The sequence below is a fragment of the Salvelinus sp. IW2-2015 genome, linkage group LG15, assembly GCF_002910315.2.
Source record: "Salvelinus sp. IW2-2015 linkage group LG15, ASM291031v2, whole genome shotgun sequence".
NCBI lineage: Eukaryota > Metazoa > Chordata > Actinopteri > Salmoniformes > Salmonidae > Salvelinus > Salvelinus sp. IW2-2015.
In genome coordinates this window covers 16,542,662-16,566,381 of record NC_036855.1, presented here as the reverse complement: position 1 = coordinate 16,566,381, position 23,720 = coordinate 16,542,662, and the positions used below count along the sequence as shown (strand labels likewise).

The 23,720-nt window shown below is 41.1% G+C and overlaps 2 protein-coding genes and 1 long non-coding RNA gene across 3 annotated transcripts in view; 1 reads left to right on the top strand and 2 right to left on the bottom strand.

The window, feature by feature from the left end:
• Window positions 1-17,092, bottom strand: part of LOC111974067 (endophilin-B2-like) — a 23,248-nt gene extending 6,156 nt beyond the window's left edge. The window contains 10 exon segments of the mRNA XM_070446970.1: window positions 19-119; window positions 826-915; window positions 1,115-1,138; window positions 1,562-1,624; window positions 6,875-6,942; window positions 6,945-6,966; window positions 7,178-7,311; window positions 13,206-13,334; window positions 15,572-15,713; window positions 16,845-17,092. Coding sequence (XP_070303071.1) covers window positions 19-119; window positions 826-915; window positions 1,115-1,138; window positions 1,562-1,624; window positions 6,875-6,942; window positions 6,945-6,966; window positions 7,178-7,311; window positions 13,206-13,334; window positions 15,572-15,713; window positions 16,845-16,907 — 836 coding nt within the window. The 5' untranslated portion in view covers window positions 16,908-17,092.
• Window positions 15,113-19,549, top strand: LOC111974068 (uncharacterized). Its single transcript, XR_002878661.3, has 3 exons — window positions 15,113-15,354; window positions 19,254-19,383; window positions 19,471-19,549. It is a non-coding gene; the product is annotated as an uncharacterized lncRNA (long non-coding RNA).
• On the bottom strand, window positions 17,163-23,720 carry LOC111974066 (phosphatidylinositol 4-phosphate 5-kinase-like protein 1). The gene is made up of 11 exons (XM_024001586.2): window positions 23,638-23,720; window positions 23,463-23,522; window positions 22,545-22,733; window positions 19,782-19,832; window positions 19,481-19,635; window positions 19,250-19,374; window positions 19,122-19,156; window positions 18,990-19,045; window positions 18,803-18,912; window positions 18,462-18,624; window positions 17,163-18,249 (listed from the first exon to the last, which is right to left on the bottom strand). Exons 3-11 carry the CDS (start codon window positions 22,731-22,733, stop codon window positions 17,811-17,813), a joined length of 1,323 nt encoding a protein of 440 aa, XP_023857354.1. The 5' UTR covers window positions 23,463-23,522; window positions 23,638-23,720; the 3' UTR covers window positions 17,163-17,810.

Below are 23,720 nucleotides of genomic sequence, written 5' to 3'. Positions count from 1 at the left end.
CCCAGAGCCAGTCCTCACCTGTCCAGCTCTTTCTGCAGGTCCTGCATGTGCAGGTGACACTGCTTGTAGTAGGCTGTCTGTGCCTCCACAAACTCATGCAGGCAGCGCAGGTGGTTCACCTACAGACAACATACCCAAAACACATATAACACAGTTGTTACTTGGTCCCCCTCAACATACCCTGTCACCACCATGTTAAAACAGTTTATACCATGGCATTGTTAAATACAAGTTTCTGATTGGCTTGAAGTGCATTCTGGCGCATGCATTATTTCCCTATAATGCACGGTATATCAGTACAGTAGAATTCAATAGCTATAGTTCAGTCTTACATGTTCTATGTTTGAGCTGCTTTGAAGGCAAAAGTCAAATTGAAAACATTATTGGCACTGTTGAATTCGATTTTCAATGTTATTCATTCATAATAACAAGATAGGACTGATTGTTTGGTTAGCAAAAACCAGTAAGTATGTTCGGTTGCCAAGGCAACTACTGTAGCTATCTAGTAACCTTGCTACCTACTTTAGTGGATGTTGATCACATTTCTACCTGCAAATAAAAAAATTGTTGCTGCAAATGTGTTAAATTATGTTATAAAGGGATAATCAACTCGGGGCTCTAAGCATTTTCTGGAAAATAATGAAACTCTGTGGAAGGTTAGTCCACACCGCACTAACACACCTTCCACATCGTTCATTATTTTCCATAGAGCCCCTCATTGATTATCCCTAACTTATTACCTGGTAAACAGTGCATATGCTGAAGAGAGTGGCCATGTGTAGTGGTCATGTTGGTCCACTCTACAGGTTTGACCTCATGACTCACGTGTGTACTGCTGATTCCCTCCAGCAGGAGCCGTGTGACCTCTGCCTGTCTGTCAAACTCTGTCTGTGCCACTCGAAGCTCATGTTCTGCCTACAGAACAACCAAAACAAACAGAGAGCGGTATCATGTAATACTACAGCCCCCATTTTCCATTATCAGCTGTTTTGTTCTTGTGTGAACTCTGAAGGTAATAACTTGTGAAACGAGACAGACACTTTACCTAGAAACAAAGATATTACTTATTTATACAATACGGGAGGAGGATGGTGTCCAAACATGTCATACTCACTTTGTCCACCTCCTCGCTCCAGAGCTGAAAAGCCGCAGGGCAACAAGAGAGGGGGAGAGAGAGACACATTCTGATGACATCACAGGGGAGACACACATTCTTAGATTGGATTGAGACTGATGACAGTAAAGATACAGGTTTTCAACCCAGGGGTGCATTCAAAAGAAAGCATTTTCCAAATATTCTGGTCCTGCATTCAGAGTTCATTTTATTTGGATCAATTGAAGTATAACATCTTTGAAGAGCTTTGCCCTACTTTTGGTTGTTGTGCCTGGGAAATTAGACCGTTGCCTGTGTTAAGTCAAGTACCACATAGATAATGGATTACTCTATTACTATGCCGGAAGCAATCTGGTGATATGAAGAAATACCATAGAATTTGTAAAGTGACAGTAGGCTACATGTACAGTGTGAGTGTAGAGTGGACTGGCTGTTTAAGCTCCTTACCGCAGATGCACTGGCAGAGAGGACATAATTTCTGGGCCTGGTTTCCTGAAAATCAGGCACAGCCTACAGACACAGCAGAGCAGTTTACACATACAGTATGGTGTGCACCAAACCAAACAACATACACAAAAGGACAAACAAAACAACAAACAAAACCAAACGTATAAGAGAGTCATGTGACAGGGACGCACACATAGCAAAAACTAAACCCTTTGTTATTATCTTGATGATATGAGACAAGTCTGTTCTGCAAGCACTGGCCAATCAAAGACTGCAGAGCTCTACGCTCACCTTCTTTACAAGGAGCATGTGTGTGCGCCTAAGTTGTAAAATGTATGTGCACACAAAGAAATGTAGGAGCACAATGAAAAATATTTCAGATATTAAAGCTAAAATCCTTACTTTTTCTAGGCACACTGGTGTTCCAATATAAACATTCCAGGTCTCAAAGCAAAATATTTAGGAGCATATGTGAGTAAAATGGTCCCACTGTTGAGCCCTGGAATGGTACAAATATCTTTCTTCACCTGCATATCAGTGAACGCTGCTGAGGAGAGGACTGTTCATTCAAACAGTTTCAAACAGTTTCCATTCCACTTATTCTGCTCCAGTCATTACCACAAGCCCGTCCTCCCCAATTAAGTTGCCATCAACCTCCTGTGCTGCATATCTACTGCATGGAGTCCCAAGGCATGTTAGACTAGAAGGACGACGACCATGCTACATGTGTAAATAAACACAGCAGCATGAGAGATGTGTACACAGCCTGTCATCCATCATTGTCATAGCCCTTAAAGAAAGCCATCCTTCAACCATCATCTCATTCTAACCCCAAACAAACCAGGTGCTGGATTTAAAACAAATATGTGTGCAGTAGCCTATAGAATGTGTAGCCTACAGTATATCTGGAGAATAGTTCCGGTCGTCTGGTCACAGAGGTTAATCTATCATATATGGAGTATGGAAGAAGAAACTGTGAATGTTATGTCTGGGAGATAAGTTGGTTTGATCTTTTATGTACAGTTTCTGTAAAATGTTGAGGTCTGTGGAAAATTATTTCCTCTTCAGAGGACAATACATCTATCTAATTGAATACAGTAAATTACTCTCAATTGACTTCTTAATCATTACATTGGGCTGGCCAAATCCCAATGTAATTAAAGTACTTCTAAAAGACAAATATTTTGCAGGAAATAAATAAGTACGCTAAACAAACATATTTTTCAAAATGTGCATGCCTTCATTTGGCAATCACCATGCATACAGGTTTCAAAGGTCTGATTTGAAATTAGTCTACAATTAAAATAAATTGTATTTATGGAGTTTCCTCTGTATATCGGTTTATTTAATCAAGCTATTAAGAAAACATATCTTATCAAATTAGATCTTTGACCTGAAGGAAAAAAACAGCCATACATCTTAACATTTCAAATGCTCTCACTGAGAGTGGGAGCTGGGAATGTGATGTGGCGGTAGACATTCACTGGACATGGTATAATTGGGCAAGCATGTGAGCAATCAGGACTTTTAACCCAAGTCATCTGTACTCACATGGGACAGGGCCATTCCTCTCACTACTGGTCTCAAAAAGGCCTTTGTGATTTAATAGGAGGATGAACTTGGTAATTTGGATGCAGTTAGTCACGTTGCACCCATACACTGGTCCAAGTTAAAGACACTTCTGTTCCATTTTACAAATGATTTTGTGTACTACTCAGTTTTGTTGACTCTAGGGCAGTAGTATTCAAAGTTGAGGTTGCAACCCCACTGGGAACTGCAGTGGGCTCCCCAATATATATGTATGTATGTATGTATGTATGTATGTATGTATGTATGTATGTATGTATAGTGAAGTTGGAAGTCTACATACACCTTAGCCAAATAAACTGAGATTAAATGTTTCACAATTCCTGACATTTAATCCGAGTAAAAAGTCCCTGTCTTAGGTCAGTTAGGATCACCACTTTATTTTAAGGATGTGAAATGTCAGAATAATAGTAGAAAGAATGATTTATTTCAGCTTTTATTTCTTTCATCACATTCCCAGTGGGTCAGAAGTTTACATACACTCAATTAGTATTTGGTAGCATTGCCTTTAAATTGTTTAACTTGGGTCAAACGTTTCGGGTAGCCTTCCACAAGCTTCCCACAATAAGTTGGGTGAATTTTGGCCCATTCTTCCTGACAGAGCTGGTTTAACAGAGTCATGTTTGTAGGCCTCCTTGCTCGCAGATGCTTTTTCAGTTCTGCCCTCAAATTTTCTATGGGATTGAGGTCAGGGCTTTGTGATGGCCACTCCAATATCTTGACTTTGTTGTCCTTAAGCCATTTTGCCACAGCTTTGGAAGTATGCTTGGGGTCATTGTCCATTTGGAAGACCCATTTGCGACCAAGCTTTATCTTCCTGACTGATGTCTTGAGCTGTTGCTTCAATATATCCACATCATTTTCCTTCCTCATGATATCTTCTATTTTGTGAAGTGCACCAGTCCCTCCTGCAGCAAAGCACCCCCACAACATGATTCTGCCACCCCTGTGATTCACAGTTGGGATGGTATTTTCGTCTTGCAAGCCTCCCCCTTTTTCCTCCAAACATAACAATGGTCATTATGGCCAAACAGTTCTATTTTTTTTTCTTCATCAGACCAGAGGACATTACTCCAAAAAGTATGATCTTTGTCTTTGTTTAAAGGCACAGTCAACTTATTGTATGTAAACTTCTGACCCTCTTGAATTGTGATACAGTGATTTGTACGTGAAATAATCTGTCTGTAAACAATTGTTGGAAAAATTACTTGTGTCATGCACAAAGTAGATGTCCTAACCGACTTGCCAAAACTATAGTAACAAGAAATTTGTGGAGTAGTTGAAAAACGAGTTTTATTAACTCCAACCTATGTGTATGTAAACTTCCGACTTCAACTGTATGTATGTATGTATGTATGTATGTATGTATGTATGTACAGTTGAAGTCGGTACTGTAAGTATTCAGACCCTCAATACTTTGTTAAAGCACCTTTGGCAGCGATTACAGACTCGAGTCTTCATGGGTATGACGCTACAAGCTTGGAAAACCTGTATTTGGGGAGTTTCTGKCATTCTTCTCTGCAGATCCTCTCAAGCTCTGTCAGGTTGGATGGGGAGTGTTGCTGCACAGCTATTTTCAGGTAACTCTAGTGTCGATCGATCGGGTTCAAGTCCGGGCTCTGGCTGGGCCACAAGGACATTCAGAGACTTGTCCCGAAGTCACTTGTGTGTTGTCTCGGCTGTGTGTTAAGGATCGTTGTCTTGTTGGAATGTGAACCTTTGCCCCAGTCTGAGGTCCTGAGCAGGTTTTCATCATGGATCTCTCTGTACTTTGCCTCAATCCTGACTAGTCTCCTAGTCCCTGCCACTGAAAAACATCCCRACAGCATGATGCTGCCACCACCATGATGCTGCCACCACCATGCTTCATCATCCCAGAGAATCTTATTTCTCATGGTCTGAGAGTCCTTTAGGTGCCTTTCGGCAAACTCCAAGCGGACTGTCGTGTGCCTTTTACTGAGGAGTGGCTTCCATCTGGCCACTCTACCATAAAGGCCTGATTGGTGGAGTGCTGCAGAGATGGTTGTCCTTCTTGAAGGTTCTACCATCTCCACAGAGGATCTCTGGAGATCTGTCAGAGTGACCAATGGGTTCTTGGTCACCTCCCTACCCAAGGCCCTTCTCCCCTGATTGCTCAGTTTGGCCGGGCGGCCAGCTCTAGGAACAGTCTTGGTGGTTACAAACTTCTTACATTTAAGAATGATGGAGGCCACTGTGTTCTTGGGGACCTTCAATGCTGCGGAAATGTTTTGGTACCCTTCCCCAGATCTGTGCCTCGAACCAATCCTGTCTCGGAGCTCCACGGACAATTCCTTTGAGACACGTTTTTGCTCTGACATGCCTTCCCAAATCATGTCCAATCAATTGAATTTACCACAGACTCCAATCAAGATGTAGCAACCTCGAAGGGATTATCAATAGAAACAGGATGCACTTGAGCTCAATTTCGAGTCTCATAGCAAAGAATACTTATGTAAATAAGGTTATTCTGTTAATTTTTTCTAAATTAGCTGTTTTTCCTTTGTCATAATGGGGTATTGTGTGTAGATTGATGAGAAAAATATTTTATTTAATCAATTTTAGAATAAGGCTGTAGCGTAACAAAATGTAGAAAAAGTCAAGGGGTCTGAATACTTTCCGAAGGCACGGCATGGCACACACACACAGATGTAAAAATCGTCATTTTATGATTGTGTCATTACATTTGAGGTGGGGTCCCCAGAAATTCTGGTGGGAAAAAATGGGGTCCTTGCTGAAAAYGTTTGAATACCACTGCTCTAGGGTCATATATGGGTTTGCTCCAGTGTACCATGCCACAATATAATTTCTTTCACTTTCAAAAGAACGTGAAAGTCTGTTCTCTCTCTCTCTTGGCTTCTCACATGCGTTCAACTGGATTTCAAAGTACCAATGAGAAAATGGGCAGAGCATGTCAGAATGAAAAAAAGGGGGGGGGGGAAATAACCAAAGTGGACAATATTTTACACTAATACTCACTTCTCCCTCACACTGTGAACATAATTAGAACAGAGATAGATGTTAGTTAGCAGTAGCAGTTCACTGAACTGGAGCCTGGTTACATGATGCAGCTGAACTGGAACAGGGAGAGGTGGAGGGTAGAGGGGGATGCCTGGTTATATTATGTAATAGAAGGGGAACAAGGAGAGGTGGAGGGGGTAAGAGGGTAAGACTCCCTGCTACATGATGCAGCTGGAAGGGAAACAGGAAGAGGTGGAGGAAGGGTAGACTCATGGCTACATGATTGCAGCTGAAGGGAAACAGGAAGAAGGAGGGTAGACTCATGGTACATGATGCAGCTGAAGGGAAACATGAAGAGGAGGGTAGAGGGTAGATGCATGGCTACATGATGCAGCTGAAGGGAAACAGGAAGAGGAGGGTAGAGGGTAGATCGCATGGCTACATGATGCAGCTGAAGGGAAACAGGAAGAGGAGGGTGAGGGTAGACGCATGGCTACATGATGCAGCTGAAGGGAAACAGGAAGAAGGAGGGTAGACGCATGGCTACATGATGCAGCTGAAGGGAAACAGGAAGAGAGGGTAGAGGGTAGAGCATGGCTACATGATGCAGCTGAAGGGAAACAGGAAGAGGGTAGAGGTAGACGCATGGCTACATGATGCTGCTGAAGGGAAACAAAGAGGAGGGTAGAGGGTAGACTCATGGCTACATGATGCAGCTAACGGGAACAGGGAGGAGGGCAGACTCACCGCAGCCTTGGACTCTGCTAATTTGGCTTTCTTCAGCCGTGCTTTACAGGAGTCCAGGTCCAGTCTGCGTTCTCCAGGAGACGCCTCTCTTTCTGAGACAGGGAGGAGAAGATCAGCAACTCTCTGCACAACGTAAATGTAGCCTATATGTGTGGGGTAAGTTGGCTAGGTCCTAAAACTCTGCTACATCCATATAGGAATAAGTAGAAAACTAAACCCAAGGTGTTGATTAGCATTGTATTAAATACTGGTCTGCATGCAATCCCAAGATGTCCCTCTCGAGGCCCAGATAGCCAGACTCACTGAGATGGTCCTCCAGTCTCCTTCCAGAAAGTTCCTGAGTGGGGTGAGGAAGCCGATAGCGGAGGTCTGTAGGAACTCCCTCTGTACACTGCCCAGTCTCCTCTCACAATCGCCTACTTTGATCAGGGTGCTACCTACAGCAGCACACACACACACAATATATGTGAAATATAGGCCTAGGAGTGACTTATTAATTAGGAATTACTTATTACTTATCAGAAGACGTACTTACTACTTATCAGAGGAATGACGTATTACTTATCAGAAGAATACAAACAGACAAAGTCTAGACCAATAGGACATGGTAGCGCAATACAACCTGTATCAAACATTTAGGCTATTCCCATCCCAGTAATCTATGGCACAAACGCCCCTTCACCAACTGTCTATCAATGCCCTGATTAGCCTACCCCACAAAGCCTGCTGTTTTGGTGTAGTAGTGTAGATTCAGAGCTCCATCTAGATAGCAACACCCAGTGCATCAATAATAAATGCACTCCAACTGAGATAGTGTGTGGGAGAACCTTGGCCAACTACAATATACCTGCAAAGAGAGGGGGAGGGCCACACTGAGTGTGCTGACAAACTGCCTGGGAGCTCCTCAGTGGTGAAACTCCTCCTCCTTCAATCAGTGGTGAACCAGGTGGAACAAATCTTCCAGGTAATCTGGGCGTGCCAGCACCTGGCTCTGCTGTTGTCTTTAGACCGCAGTGAAAGGAGCATTTATAACACCACAAGACCAAGGAAACTTCATCTTTGTGATCAAGGTGACTGTGCAAGTCCAAGCCCTCCACAAAACTGTGAAAGACAGCCGGTAAGCGCCATATTAGCCATGCTTGGCTAGACTGACTTAAGCAGTGCACTGCTAATGATACTCTGGAAAACACAGACTCTTAACTCTTAACTTTGATAGGACTTTTGCAGTGGTATTTATAACTTCAAATGTTGTTTGTGGGGTATAAAGGAAAAGTAAGAAGAGCCAAATTCATTGTTGACAAAGAACTTGTTTGAAATGGTTAAAAGTAATTTAAACTTTGTAGAAATCTTAGTAAACCAAGTTCTTAATTCAGTAACAAATGTATAGTCTAAAAAATCTTTGGCTAAAAAATGTAAGATTTGTCTGCTTAAAACTACTGATTAGAAAATAAATGTAAATTTTTACTACAAAAAATATTTTGAATGTATTTGGCTAAAATYCAAATTTAGAGAAAATATACTGATTCTGCTCATTTGATTAAAAATGGTGGGTTTCTATTTTGGGAAACATTTGCTTAAAAGTGGAAACCTTGTGTTTTATGGTGGCAGAAATGTGTTTATCTGGGGTGAATGTGGATAATTTTGTGTATTTGATTGGGCTGTCAACTCAAATAGTAACTTGTATTTGTCATCTCTTTTTTGAGGTTTTTCACCTGTTTACTGCCAACCAAAGAATGGTAAATAAAAGACAAACAACTGATTCCATGGCTGTTTATTGAGTGAAATCCAGTTAAAATCTTCATGTGGAGGGACTGTCCTTTTCAAGTGGGGAATTGCACAAGAAAGAGGTCAAAACTTGACACTGAGGGAACCTCTAGACACGGCGACATTCTTGACATGACTTTTACCAAAGCAACAAAACTCAAAATTCCCCATTTTAACATTGGGGTTTCCCCAGATGTAAAACAGACTAGATTACAACCTCAAGGGAATATCTAATGAATAACAACACACAGCAATGATTATAGCATCAAAAAGGCCTATACTAGCAAAATTTGAAGTATGCAAATCTGTGTCAAACATGGACAGACCACATTCTAATACTTAGGAAATGTTTTTCTACACATCTTTGCTGTTTTTGCTGTTAGAGCCACTATTTCAACAGTTTTTCTACACCCATCAACACGAAAGGCTGCATCACTAAAAGCCACCACTGAGAAACAGGCCACTAATGATCTGATTAAAGCAACTGAGTGTTCATCTAGTAATAGTTCCTAAGGCAGGAGAGAATGGGATTGATGTCTTGCTCTTCCACAGTTCCAAAGATGTCTGTGACATTTATTTTTAGCTACAGAACTGAATACCCTGTGTACAAATGAATTCATTATAAATCAAATTATTTCAAAATCACTAAAACATGCCTGTTTCTCTCATGAGGGAATTACAGCCTATAAACGTAACTTGCTTAGTGTAGGCAGGGTTGGGGAGTACCGGAATACATGTAAGGGATTACAAAAAAATGGTAACTGTAATCCGTTACGTTACCACCAAAAATATTGTAACCAGATTAGATACTTTTGAAAAACTAGATGATTACTTCGAGGTTTACTTTTAAATTCAGAAAGGATGTTTGCAAAAAATATATATTTGACACTTCTCTGTTTTCTCAATGACATTCAAACCATCATTGAAAAAAGGCACAAGTTTAAATTTGTTCCACCTGAGCGAGTCAAAGACCACTATGATGACACACCAAATGTGTTTGATGGATCGCGGGAAAAGAGCAGGAATATCCTTTTGTAGGCTACAGTCCAAGCTATGACTGCTGTCTGCATCCAGAGTTTATCCAACTTGAATAAACTCTTGGAGGTAAGGATGATAGCAGTGGTGTAGTCTACGGCGAAATGGATATCACTTATTATTGATATCTATATAGCGCATGTAGCAATTTGCGCCTTACAGATTGTGGTTGTTGTGGACGGCTGTTCACAAATCTAAATGTGTATTTGAACCCAATAATGGTTCAATTCAAGAAGTTTAAATTGCCTATCAATCATTGTTTTTGAAACCAGTGAACAGCCAGTGAAAATGCGCTCGTAACAGCTGCATAGTCCGGATCCCAGCCTATGAAATAAAAGTGGGGCTTTTATCGTTCAATCGAATTCATGCTGGTATTTTTTTTTTTTAATTCATAGGCCTAATGGACACATGCTCAAACCCTCACACATTTGATAGACTTAAAGGGGAAATCTGTAGTTGCTACATCCATTTTTGGACTTAGAAATTATATTTATTTATGGTAAAGATAATTGAATTGAATTATTATATATAGTAGAAAGCGATGGGTTTGAAGAAGCCTACATAACCAACCCATAAAGTAAAATGTAACATCCATATATGGCCAGCTATGTAAACTGCAATAGATGTCGTTCAATTGGTAACATACATTTTTGCCTATTTCTAATGCCTCTTCAGGGGAAAGTAGTCTAAAAGTAACAGAATGTAATCAGATGACATTACTGAGTTTAGGCAATACAAAKGTTACGTTACTGATTACAATTTGACAGATAACTAGTAACGMATTACATTTAGAAAGTAACCTACCCAACCCTGAGTATAGGCTACTGTATTTGTGCATTTTTCATCTTGGAAAAAAGTCACCGTGGATTTATTGGCATGAGCTTTCCATTCCAAAATAGCTGAATTAATTTAGAAAACAACTCCTAGCTAAACAGGAGGTCTGCAGAGCCCTAAATAAATCTGTACATGACCCATCACTCAGGTCTCTGTGACGAAGTTACATTTCTCCAACTGAAGGGGAAAAGCTCCACAGAGAGACAGCCTAGTAAACTAATATGTGCATAAACTTTATGCATTAAGGTTGTCGTTGCAGAGCCAAGCCTGCAGAGCCAACTCTGAACAACATTAAAAGAGAGAGAGAAAGAGCACTATTGATCCTCAGGATTGCCAGTGAAGGTGATTTATTGGGCAGACAGATATGAGACAGGCTGGACCGCAGGGGAGTGAAGGGGCGGGAGGAGATATATTGACTAATGCTGACAACAGCCCTGATCACCAATCTCACTACTCACTCACTTTAGGGTGAAATCATCAGTATAAGCAAAGGCTTTGGGAAGAGTGACACTACAAACTTTTGGAAAAAGAGCATAGAGTCAAGATCAATATCAACTATGGTGATGTTTTCTCACATGGATATACAGTACCTTCAGGAAGTATTCATACCCCTTGACTTATTCCACATTTTGTTGTGTTACAGCCTGAAATCTAAATGAAAAAAAAATAATTTAATTCACTGATATACACACAATAACCTGTAAGAGTTTGCGCAACAATTTGCCTATTATTACTTTCAACATTCTTTAAGCTCTGTCAAATTGGTTGTTGATCATTGCTAGACAAACATTTTCAGGTCTTGCCATTGTTTTCAAGTAGATTTAAGTCAAAACTGTAACTCGGCCATTCAGGAACATTCACTCTTCTTGGTAATCAACTCCAGCGAAGATTTGCCCTTGTGTTTAGGTTATTGTCCTGCTGAAAGGTGAATTCATCTCCCAGTGTCTGGTGAAAAGCAGACTGAACCAGATTTAGCCTGTGCTTAGCTCCATTTCATTTATTTTTTATCCTGAAAAACTCCCCAGTCCTTAATGATTACAAGTATACCCATAACATGATGCAGCCTGCTTACTCAGTAATGTGTTGTAGTTCACCACTGAGTTAGGAAGGACGCCTGTGTCTTTGTAGTGACTGGGTGTATTGATGCACCATCCAAAGTGTAATTAATAACTTCACCATGCTCAAAGGGATATACAATGTCTGCATTTTTTTTTACCCTTCTACCAATAAGTGCCCTTCTTTGCGAGGCATTGGAAAATCTCCCTGGTCTTTGTGGGAATCTGTGTTTGAAATTGACTGCTCGACTAAGGAACCTTACAGATAATTGTATGTGTGGGGTGCAGAGATGAGGTAGTCATTCAAAATTCATGTTAAACACTTATTTCACACAGAGTGAGTCCATGCAACTTATTGTGACTTGTTAAGCACATCCAGCTCAGTCTTCTCTACTTGTCCAAACTTCTCCCCTGTGAACTTTGGCAAAAGAAACAATAACATCACCCTTCAGTTCTCTGTTAACAAGGCCTATTGCAGTTACACAACATCAATAGTGACCTTCCACTGTTTCTGTGTATCATTGTACTTTCACATGGTGCCCATGGAACTGCCCTATGCCATGCCACTAGAAGCTGCATCATTATCACTGGTTTGGGGGTATTAAACCATGCAACTAAATACCAAGCCCTTATAGGCCATGAAACAATACACCTGCTTGTTGTCTAATGTTTCACCAGTCTTTTCCCATTCCAAGTATCCTCTGCCAATGGGTTCAGATACAAAGAAAAACTAAACTGAATATAATTTCTAAAGGCTGAACAGACATTCATTGCTCAATTCATTGCTTAAATGCAACATAGTCATTAGGAAATTAATCTGACTGTCATTCCCTGGGGACATTTTCATCAAGACCTGTTACACATTGTCACAACAATGAAAGATATCTCTTGCATTGGCATTTTTGGGGGATGGGGGCACGTTAGGTCATGTCTGATCGCATAGATACACTGACTGTACCTGAAACCGAAAGGCAAAGAGTTCTGCGAAGCTAGCAGTGCCAGTGGCTATAGCAGACGGCACAGAAACCTTCCTCTAATATCTAACATTAGTCTGGCTATAGCACAAGCCAGAAAAGCTACCTAGCAGTATGACAGCTACTGCAGAGAAGGGAGGATAATTCATGTCAGCTGAACCAATGTTTTGTGTAGGATATATAGGGTATGCAACTTATTAAGCACATTTTCACTCCTGAACTTATTTAGGCTTGCCATAACAAAGGGGTTGAATACTTATTGAGTCTTGTAAAACTTTTACAAACATCATTCCAATTTCACATTATGTGATAGTGTGTATACCAGTGACAAAACATCTAAATTGAATACATTTTAAATTCAGGTTGTAACAACAAAATGTGGAAAAAGTCAAAGTCTGTGAATGCTTTCTGAAGGCACTGTACCATAAAAGGTTCAAGCCATTCTTAGGGATTGCATGAGGGAGAGAGCACAGAGTGGAGATGTAGAGTAAGATCATCTGGTGAAATGCATGTTCCAGAAAATCTAATTATTGAATTTGACTGGGGCCCAAGACACGGTCTCAGTTTCCTCTCTCAAATTGTATTATCACTTGCTAATCCTATAAAAAAACAGTTTTATACCACCTGGAAAGACCGTGTAGGCCTACACAAAGCTTGAGTCACACTCACCATATGGAGTTCCAGGACCAAAATCTTTTGCCGCATCTTGCATGTAATGACCCAGCAGTTCTTCATTATTTGGTCTGGAGGGAACCGTTCTGTCAAGCTTCTCATACAGGAACTCCTCAATCCTGGAACCTGCAGATAGAAAGAACGGGCCTGCTTCAAGAGAGTACTGGCCAAAAATAGCCATCAAATGAAACTTGAAAATGGAAATTGGTGGGAGAGAATGCCAAAGCAAAGTAAGCCAATGCCCAGTATGAGAATGTACAGTATTGTAATTCAACATTGTGGGAATAAGGTGTTGAATGAAGTTGTCATGGAAATAAATGTTATTTCACTCAGATAATGAAAAGAACAAGCCTTAGTAGTAGGGCTGACTCCATTTAGTAGACTGGTCGATTGTTTGGTCGATAGGCTGTTGGTCGACCAAGATGTTTTTTAGTCAAGCAGTGGCAAATACATACTAAATAATTGTCACGAGACACGTCTGATTCACACCTGGCTGAGAGGACTAATCCATTGCGGAGCCCACGGGGATGGCACACCAGTATCACCAGTAGTACATTTACCATTAGTTCCTGTAATTTCTAATCTACAATGTTTGCTTGGTTATGGTCATTTCTCTTAATGCATTCAATATATTATTATTAGTCTTACCGTTGTCATTGTAGGAGTGGACACGTTGTTTGCAGAGTGCACAACCTAGGCTACACTTGTAAGAAAAAGTTTTGGTTTACTTCATTACAATTACGAGTAGTCAATTTATTCATTGTCTTTTGTTTGGAGTGCTCCTGTCAATCTTGAGTTAGGACACGCACCCAATTACGCATATAGAAGTAGGACTAGTCTACATGGCCTGTGTGCAAATGTAGGCCTGCGTAGAAGTGTGCCCATTTGGGGATCTGACACCATTTCTGATTGTCTTAACTCACCATCCCTGTGGAGCTTCTCAAAGTKATTTTTTCTTCGCCTCAAAACAGCAAGTAAACAAAGTCCGTTTTTACATCCACTGAAAATGACAACAGTTCCTATACGTACCCTATTTGAAAAATATTTTCAGCTCTCTCCATTTCGATTACCACTCAGCATGAAAGGYGGAAAAAAATGTCATGCTCTGATCTGGTGGAAACAACATAAAATAGGCCTACCTGATTACTTCTTATCCCTTGCGCAAAATAGCCTACAACTGTGTCTGTTTGGGGCAGGAAACTCTAAGAGGACACAGAATATTTTATATAATGTTGCAAGTTTGCTAGCACTAGCTTTGGGCTGGACCAAGTTAATACAATAGTTGATACAATGTTTCAAGTTCCTTGCAGATAGCCAATGTGATTTATAGGATATTTATTTTCATCAGAATATTCTCTACCTGCAGGCTGCAATGTTTTTATTTGTTGGCTTTAWGTTTTTACATATTGGCAATAGAAGTTACTTTTTGATTCATATCATTTTCATTTAAAATCGATTAACCACATGACATTGATTTTGAGTTATGAAGACTATTATAAATTAAATTAACCTGTTCCACAAAAATGTGCATATTAAAATCATAACTGCCACGCAGATCAGTAGAAATGGTAGGATAACTTGGCACTCCAAAAAGAAAAGGTTGCCGACCGCTGGTGTAGCCTATTACCGGCAACTTTAAGAGCTTAATGGCAGAATCTGCTAAGGCCAACAGCAGCAGAAGGAGGCTTAAAGCATCAGACAAGCTCATTAGCCTACACATAGTTGATTTTATTCAAAAATAGGGTGTGTCTATATATGGAAAAATACACATTTTTAAATGTTGACCAATTGATTAGTTGAAAGAACAGATGACTCTCAGTCTACCAAGATTATATATTTTTTCTGGGACAGCCTACTTAGTAGAGAGACTAACATGGGAATTAATTTCTGCATGTTACCCACAAGCCCGCAGTGCTGAGTCATTGTCTGGTGTGGCTAACGGACACAGCTGTTGAGCTGCTCACTGATAAGTACTACTTGCGACAGAGGATAGGCTAAACAACAGGTTTTCACAAAAGACTGGTGCTTGAAAACACCCAATACAGCATCGTAACACTTGTCTACAGACCACACGGATTAAAAGATTGCATGACAGAGATACTCACCAGTGTTGTCAACTGTAGCATGGAGAATCAGAAAGGCACAGGTTAGCGCTCCCTGCTTTCCATCACCATGTAACCTAACCACCATGTTTCACATTTAAAAAAACTGATCTGAAGTTTTTGAAGCAGTTTTCAATTTATGTGTTTTTGGTTAACTATCCTGTGTGTGCATGTGTGTTTGCATTAAGCAGGGAGTAGGGATGGGTGGTGGGAGTTGGAGGCCTCTGTCCTGATACATTCAGTTTGTATGCTGGGCCTTACTGGGGTTGGGCTGCAGCAGAACCTCTGTCTGCCTGAAGATTTTCTCTGTCCAGTTTTTAGTGGAATCAGCACGGCTGAGCAGATTTTCAAAGTGGGCATCCAGCTCAGTCTTCTCTACCTGTCCAAACTTTTCCCCTGTGAACTTTGGCAAAAGAAACAATAACAGCATCACCCTTCAGTTCTCAGTAAACAAGCTCTCAGTAAACAAGGCCTATTGCAGCGACTCAACATCAATAGTGACCTTCCACTGTTTCTGTGTATCATTGTACTTTCACATGGTGCCCATGGAACTACCCTATGCCATGCCATTATCACTGGTTTGGGGATGCACTTCATGTCATGGTCTCCTCATAGGCTACTGGAAAGCATACAACTAAATGCCAAGTCCTCATAGGCCATGAAACAATACACCTACTAGTTTCCCCATCTAATATTTCACCAGTATCCTCTGCCAATGGGTTCAGATACAAAGATAAACTAAACTGAATGCAATTTCTATGGGCTGAGCAGACATCCATTGCTTTATGTGCAACATAGTCATTAGGAAATCAGTCTGACTGTCATTCCCTGGGGAGATTTTCATCATGACCTGTTACACAGTCACAATCATGAAATATATCTCTTGCGTTGGCATTTTTGGGGGGGTGAGGGCACGAAAGGTCACGTCTGACCCCATAGATACTGACTGTACCTGAAACCGAAAAGCAAAGAGTTCTTCGAAAACAACTATAGTAGATAGCGAAAACATAACTACCTAGCATCAAGCTAGCAGTGCCAGTTGCTATAGCAGACGGCATAGAAACCTTCCTCTAATATCTAGCTAATGTACTGGCAAATATGCTAAATCATATATAATGATGCTTCCAGTTTTTACATCTGACCCCATAGACATAGATGCACTGACTGTACCCGAAACCGAAACGCAAATAGTTTTTTCAAAAACATAGCTAAGTTAGATAGCTAACGTTTGTTAGCCAAAACATAGCTAGCTGTCGATAGCCACTGGCACTGCTAGCTTGATGTTATAGTAGACGGCACAGAAACCTTCTCATATCTAGCTAAAGGACTGGCAAATATGCATAAATCAGATATGTAATGATGCTTCCAGTTTTTAATGAAGCCAGACGCTAGCTAACGTCAGCTAGCTAGTTATCGAACATTAGCTAGCTAGCGAGCAACAGTAAACAGTAACTTTACTAACGTTATTTAGTAAGTTTATTGGAGACACGAAATACATTTAATGTAAAAATCTAGTTACTGTTTGATGAGTTACCTGTATAGCTCGAGTGAAGAAAATTCCTGCATCGGAAGCTAATTTCTTCACGTTGAAATCCATGTCAATAGTATCTGGCTAAACCAACGACTAACGTTAGCTAGCTATATACAATGAACACACACACTGTCTCCACGAGAGTTCACGGCATCAAGCTAGCTACTGTATGTCCAGTCAGGGACATAACGTTACGTTGCCCAGTCAGTGACAGCGCTAGCTCGGTTCTGTCACTGTCAAGCACTGTGTCCCTGGTATTTACACATCGTCCTGGAATCATTACTTATATCCTTTATCGTCTACCCATACTACAATTTATGCAGCGTATGGTTTATTATGCAGTGACAGGTTTTTATTATTGATTCTGTATTTACGACTAATTGCTAGAAAATGTAATACATATTCATGCATGATTGTTTTCTGAGAAACTTGGCACATAATTGTTTGGGTAAAATATATATTCAGTGAAATTCCTGTTGGTAATTGATGTATATAAACACACAGAATACCATAATAATATGAACACATTTAATAACAAGTATAAACTGGATGGTTTGAGCCCTGAATACTGATTGGCTGACATACAATGGGTATGATAACACTTTTCTTTTTACTGCTCTAATTACATTGGTAACCAGTTTCAAATAGCAATAAGGCACCTCGGGGGCTTGTGGTATATGGCCAATATAAGAGCTGTATCCAGGCACTCCGCGTTGAGCCGTGGTATATTGGTCATATACACACCACCTCATGCCTTATTGCTCAATTAAATTGTGTGTTTTGCATCTGTATTTTGAAATAGACTACCACCACTACAACATAAACTGTGGTGCCACCTATTGTTCATACTGTTACCTACAAAAACTGAAAAAAATGCCCAGATTATCAATTGAATAATCAGTCTCCTCTGTGTCTTTCAATTGGCTTTGAGATGGCTAGATGCAGTTCTAGAGACACAGTGTGCCTGTTTTACTTGGTGTGGTCCTTTACCCACCGGCATAACCTCTGGGAGTAGGTAGCTGGGCTGACAGTGGAGAAGGCTCTACCAGGGAAGCGCAGACTCTTCCACAGGTTCTCCAGCCTTTTCTTCAAACCGTACACAGTAAAAATGTCTACAATACCCACAAAGTAGCGCATCTCTGGCCCATCTATGACATGCACTGAGTTCTTGAAATTAGGCAGCAGCCTACGGTGATGAGCATGGAACTCCTGGAGTTCTGCATCTGTACTGTTTACAGAGGGCAGGTTTATCTCCTGGCAGTGGATTGAATGGCCAGAGTGCTCCCCTGTGTCCTGGACATGGTCTGACCCACTGTCTATTGTATCTGATGCCAGTCGAGAAGAGTCTCCCCCCAACAATGGAATAGTGGGGTGATCTTCCTCTGTGGGACTGTCTTGGGCCATGGACCTGCAGAGGAAAGAGCATGTAAGAACTGAATAACAAAAGAGATAACAAATCAGTTACATTAGGATAAGAGTAAAAGCTCTCATTACCAATGATCTTCTCACTGTGTTACCTTACATTAGCTGAGCAACAACTGCATTTCTGGAGTGTCCAATAAAGACTACTCCGTAATTTTTTTTTTACATACAGTAGATTGTGCACCACTGAACACCTACTTTTCAGTGCGCACAATAAGGTTACTAAAGGAGTGCTTCCCATCCAGCTCATCTTTGTGCAAGGGTTGATGGGCCAGCAGGATGCTGTAGTCAAGCACATTGAGGCTACGGAGGAAAGCTGTGTCTATTTCAACCTGATCCACAAGCCAGGAGCTCTTCTGATCTGTCAACACATGATAAACGTTTACTTCTTAGGGGAATGCATGAGTTTTTACCTTTGTGAATGGCACTTAAATGTCTCTTTCTGTTTAAGTCATAAGACACAAGGAAACAACACAATAAAATATGACTTTCTCCATTCCGTCAGGTGCTGGCAGATATAGGGCATACCAGGCTCTTACCCAGAATGATGTGCTTTCCTTCAAAGTTGTTATCCTTCAGAATCTTAACTGGGCTTCCAGTAGATGCAGGGTCAGTCCACCTACCCACCTCACAGCCCTTAATGTCATATCTAAGAGACAAAGACAAAATTGTCAACACACAATCCAGAAAGAGATTTTTTTAAACTACATCACAAACGATGTTCACCTTGTATCAATCCTCTCGTCCGGGTAAAACACACTCTGCATCACAATGAAATACTTCTGAGAAAGATTAAGAGAAGAGTTAAATAGTTGTTTTTTTACAGCTGTGTTTGAATGTGTACTTCATTATAGTCACCTTTGTTTCATTTGGTACTTGGATACTATGGAGACCTGGAATAAGAAAAGAGCATGCACAGCTGACAAAAAGATATGAAACAGGTGACATTGTACCCAATATTTCTCATGTGATATTTTCTATCTCACCCAGGAACCTGACCAACAACGAGTGGGGGTATTTCTCCAAGTGATCCATATATGCCATCAGGTTGGAAAGAAGAAACTTCACCTCCCGCTTATTCTGTGTCTTTAGGAAGAACCTCTTGTCATTCCTTAAGGAGGTAAAAAATAKAAAAATCTGCATGTGCAACTATAGAGTTGGGATAGATTAAATGTGTTGATTTTATGATTTGTATGTTGTCCTTCAGTAGGCCTCACGTGAGGAAGAAGTCAGCCTTGCTCTTGGAGTTGCTCATGAACTGTAGATAGCAGCAGTCTGAAGAGAGGGATCTCTTGTACTCCTCCTCATTTATGTCCAGGGAGTGCCGCAAGCTGGAAAACACCAGTCCTGCAAATGTCTGCATCTCATAGTCCTACAGGGACAGGCAACAGAAGACCATGGATCAAAACATATGTCCCACAAAACATTTACTAAAATAGACAGTAAATTGTCAGGATTGGTTTTCCATGCGAATATTGATTCATAGTGTTATTCATGTGAATATTGTTTAAATAGCACCTTGTGGACTTGAGTCTGCTCCGATGTGTAATGTTCAGCAGAAAGTTCATCCTGAGTGAAACAATAAATCAACCCACAATGAAATGTTTGTCATATGCAACAACAAAAACTATGGGTATTTAGCAGATGCTCTTATCTAGAGCGACTTACAGTTAATGCATTCATTTTAAGATACTGTAGCTACAGTGTATTCGGAAAGTGTTTAGACCCCTTCACTTTTTCCACTGTTACGTAACAGCCTTATTCTAACATGGAATAAATTGTCCCCCCACCCCCTCAATCTACACACAATACTCCATAATGACAAAGCAAAAATGGGTTAAGAAATGTTTGCAAATGTATTAAAAATAAAAAAACTTAAATATCACATTTACATAAGTATTCAGACACTTTACTCAATACTTTGTTGAAGCACCTTTGGCAGCGATTACAGCCTCAAGTCTTCTTGGGTTTGACGCTACAAACTTGGCACACCCGTTTTTGGGGAGTTTCTCCAATTCTTCTCTGCAGATCCTCTCAAGCTCTGTCAGGTTGGATGGGGAGCGTCGCTGCACAGGTATTTTCAGGTCTCGCCAGAGATGTTCGATCGGGTTCAAGGCCAGGCTCTGCGTGGGCCACTGAAGGACATTCAGAGAAGCCACTCCGACAATGTCTTGGCTGTGTGCTTAGGGTCGTTGTCTTGTTGGAAGGTGAACCTTCACCCCAGTCTGAGGTCCTGCGCGCTCTGGAGCAGGTTTTCATCAAGGATCTCTGTACTTTGCTCCGTTCATCTTTCCCTCGATCCTGACTAGTCTCCCAATCCCTGCCACTGAAAAACATCCCCACACCATGATGCTGCCACCACCATGCTTCACCGTAGGGATGGTATTGGCCAGGTGATCAGCAGTGCCTGGTTTCCTCCATACGTGACACTTGGCATTCAGGTCAAAGAATTCAATCTTGGATTCATCATACCAGAGAATCTGTTTTCTCATGGTCAGAGAGTCCTTTAGATGCCTTTTGGCAAACTCCGAGCAGGCTTACATGCATCTTTTACTGAGGAGTGGCTTCCGTCTGGCCACTCTACCACAAAGGCCTGATTGGTGGAGTGCTGCAGAGATGGTTGTCCTTCTGGAAGGTTCTCCCATCTCCACAGAGGAACTCTGGAGCTCTGTCAGAGTGAACATCGGGTTCTTGGTCACCTCCCTGACCAAGACCCTTCTCCCCCGACTGATCTGTTTGGCTGAGCGGCCAGCTCTAGGAAGAGTCTTTGTGGTTACAAACTTCTTCCATTTAAGAATGATGAGGCCACTGTTTTCTTGGGGACCTTTAATGCTGCAGAAATGTTTTGGTACCCTTCCCCAGATCTGTGCCTCGACACAATTCTGTCTCAGAGCTCTCGGACAACTCCTTTTGACCTCATGGCTTGGTTTTTGCTCTGTCAACTGTGGGACCTTATATAGACAGGTTTGTGCCTTTCCAAATCAATTAAATTTACCACAAGTGGACTCCAATCAAGTGATGATCGATGGGAACAGGAGGCACTGGAGCTCAATTTCAAGTCTCATAGCGAAGGTTCTCAATACTTATGTAAATAAGGTATTTGTTTTTTAAATTTACAAACATTTCTAAAAACTTGTTTTAGCTTTGTCATTATGGGGTATTGTATGTAAAATAATTTAATACATTTTAGAATAAGGCTGTAATGTAACAAAATGTGGAAAAAGTCAAGGGACCTGAATACTTTCCGAATGCACTGTCGATSGGACAACCACATTTCTCAGTCATAGTAAGTAACTGTTACCTCAAAGTAGCTACCAAAGACAGTGCTAGTAGTGGGGAAAGGTCAAATACGAGTGTTAGTTCACAAAAGGCAATCTTATTAAATTGGGGGCGGGGGTGCTGTGGGATTATTTAAGAAACTCTTTGAAAATATGCTGAACAAAAATATAAAAKAATGCAACATGTAAAGTGTTGGTCCCATGTTTCATGAGCTGAAATAAGATCCCAAAAATGTTCCACACGTACAAAAAGCTTATTTATCTCAAATTTTGTGCACAAATTAGTGTACATCCCTATTAGTGAGCATTTCTCCTTTGCCAAGATAATCCATCCACCTGACAGGTGTGGCATATCAAGAAGCTGATTAAACAGTATGATCATTACACAGGTGCACCTTGTGCAGGGGACAATAAAAGGCCACTCTAAAATGTGCAGTTAACACAATGCCACATCTCAAGTTGAGGGAGCGTGCAATTGGCATGCTGACTGCAGGAATGTCCAACAGAGCTGTTGCCAGAGAATTTAATGTTAATTTCTCTACCAACATAGTTTTAGAGAATTTGGCAGTAGATCCGACCGGCCTCACAACCGCAGACATGTAACCACGACAGCCCAGGACGTCCACATCCGGCTTCTTCAGCTGTGGGATCGTCTGTAATAAAGCCCTTTTGTGGGGAAAAACTAATTCTGGGCCTGGCTCCCAAGTAGGTGGGCCTATGCCCTCCCAGGCCCACCCATAGCTGCGCCCCTGCCCAGTCATGTGAAATCCATAGATTAGGGTCTAATGAATTTATTTCAATTGACTGAACTGTAACTCAGTAAAATATTTGAAGTTGTTGCATTTACATTTTTTGTTCAGTACATCTATACAATGCAAGTACTGTATGTACAGTACTTTTTCAGAGGTGTTCTCAGTCAATGTAGTAAATTCCTATGGTATAAAAATGTATTCTGTGCGACAGTTGAAATAGTGTGTATATTGTTGCCTATAGTTTTACTGACAGGTCCTGGTGTGTCGATGCTGGTCTGCAGGGCAGCATGCAGCCCCGCTTTCATAAGACAGGTGAAGCTGTAGAACTCATGTTCCTGGTTGATTTCAAACAGGCCTAACATTCTCCAGCGCCTCCTCAGACCCCACCACCGCCTCCGCCTTGTTGTCCCAGAGCAACGCTGACCGTTCCTCTTCGCCATCTGACACACACACACACACACACACACACAGTGCACAAAACTTGAAGAACACCTTATTAATATTGAGTTGCACCCCCTTTTTCCTTCAAAACAGCCTCAATTCGTCAGGGCATGGACTCTACAATGTGTCGAAAGCGTTCCACAGGGAAGCTGGCCCATGTTGACTCCAATGCTTCCCACAGTTGTGTCAAGTTGGCTGGATGTCCTTTGGGTGGTGGACCATTCTTGATACACACAGGAAACTGATGAGCATGAAAAAAACAGCAGCATTGCAGTTCTTGACACACTCAAACCGATGTGCCTGGCACCTACTAGCATACCCCGTTCAAAGACACTTCATTATTTTGTCTTGCCCAGTCACCCTCAATGGCACACATACACAATCTATGTCTCAAGGCTTAAACCTCCTTCTTTAACCCGTCTCTTCCCCTTCATCTACATTGATTTAAGTGGATTTAACCAGTGACGTCAACAAGGGATCATAGCTTTCACCTGGTGAGTCTGTCATGGAAAGAGCAGGTGTTCCTAATGTTTTGTACACTGTATACTGAGTAGCTCAATTTCAAGTTAGACAGGTGTTTTTAATTGGAAGAAATTGAAATTCTCGTGGCTAAGAAATTCATATTTTTGGGGAGAACATGGACAAATGTATATTCGTTACAACAGTAAGCAATGTCTGAGTGTAACTGGCATGAAAGCTGACAACCACTATGCCACAAAAGTTCTTACCTTAACCTGGTTTCCTGACGTTGTCCCGTATCTTTGGATGCCTGGCTGTACCAAGAATATCTGAATTCAGTGAAAATCATTAGTCATTATTTTCATATGCGATTGAATAGTATTTGGTTTAGCCATGTATACAAAAAGAAGCACATTTCATGACAATGGTCTATATTCTCTTAACTCTTTCTCCAGCCGAGAGTAGTACCACAGTAAGTGGGTTGGACACAATTTTCAGGGTGTATCACACCTGCAGAGGCCTAAAAG

Coding starts and splice junctions, on each gene's coding strand:
- LOC111974066 (XM_024001586.2), bottom strand. CDS start 22,733: ATGGCGAAGAGGAACGGTCAGCGTTGCTCTGGGACAACAAGGCGGAGG. Junction 19,833..22,544: donor GCATCGACACACCAGGACCT/GTCAGTAAAACT, acceptor TGTTTCACTCAG/GATGAACTTTCTGCTGAACA. Junction 18,913..18,989: donor GACGAGAGGATTGATACAAG/GTGAACATCGTT, acceptor TTTGTCTCTTAG/ATATGACATTAAGGGCTGTG.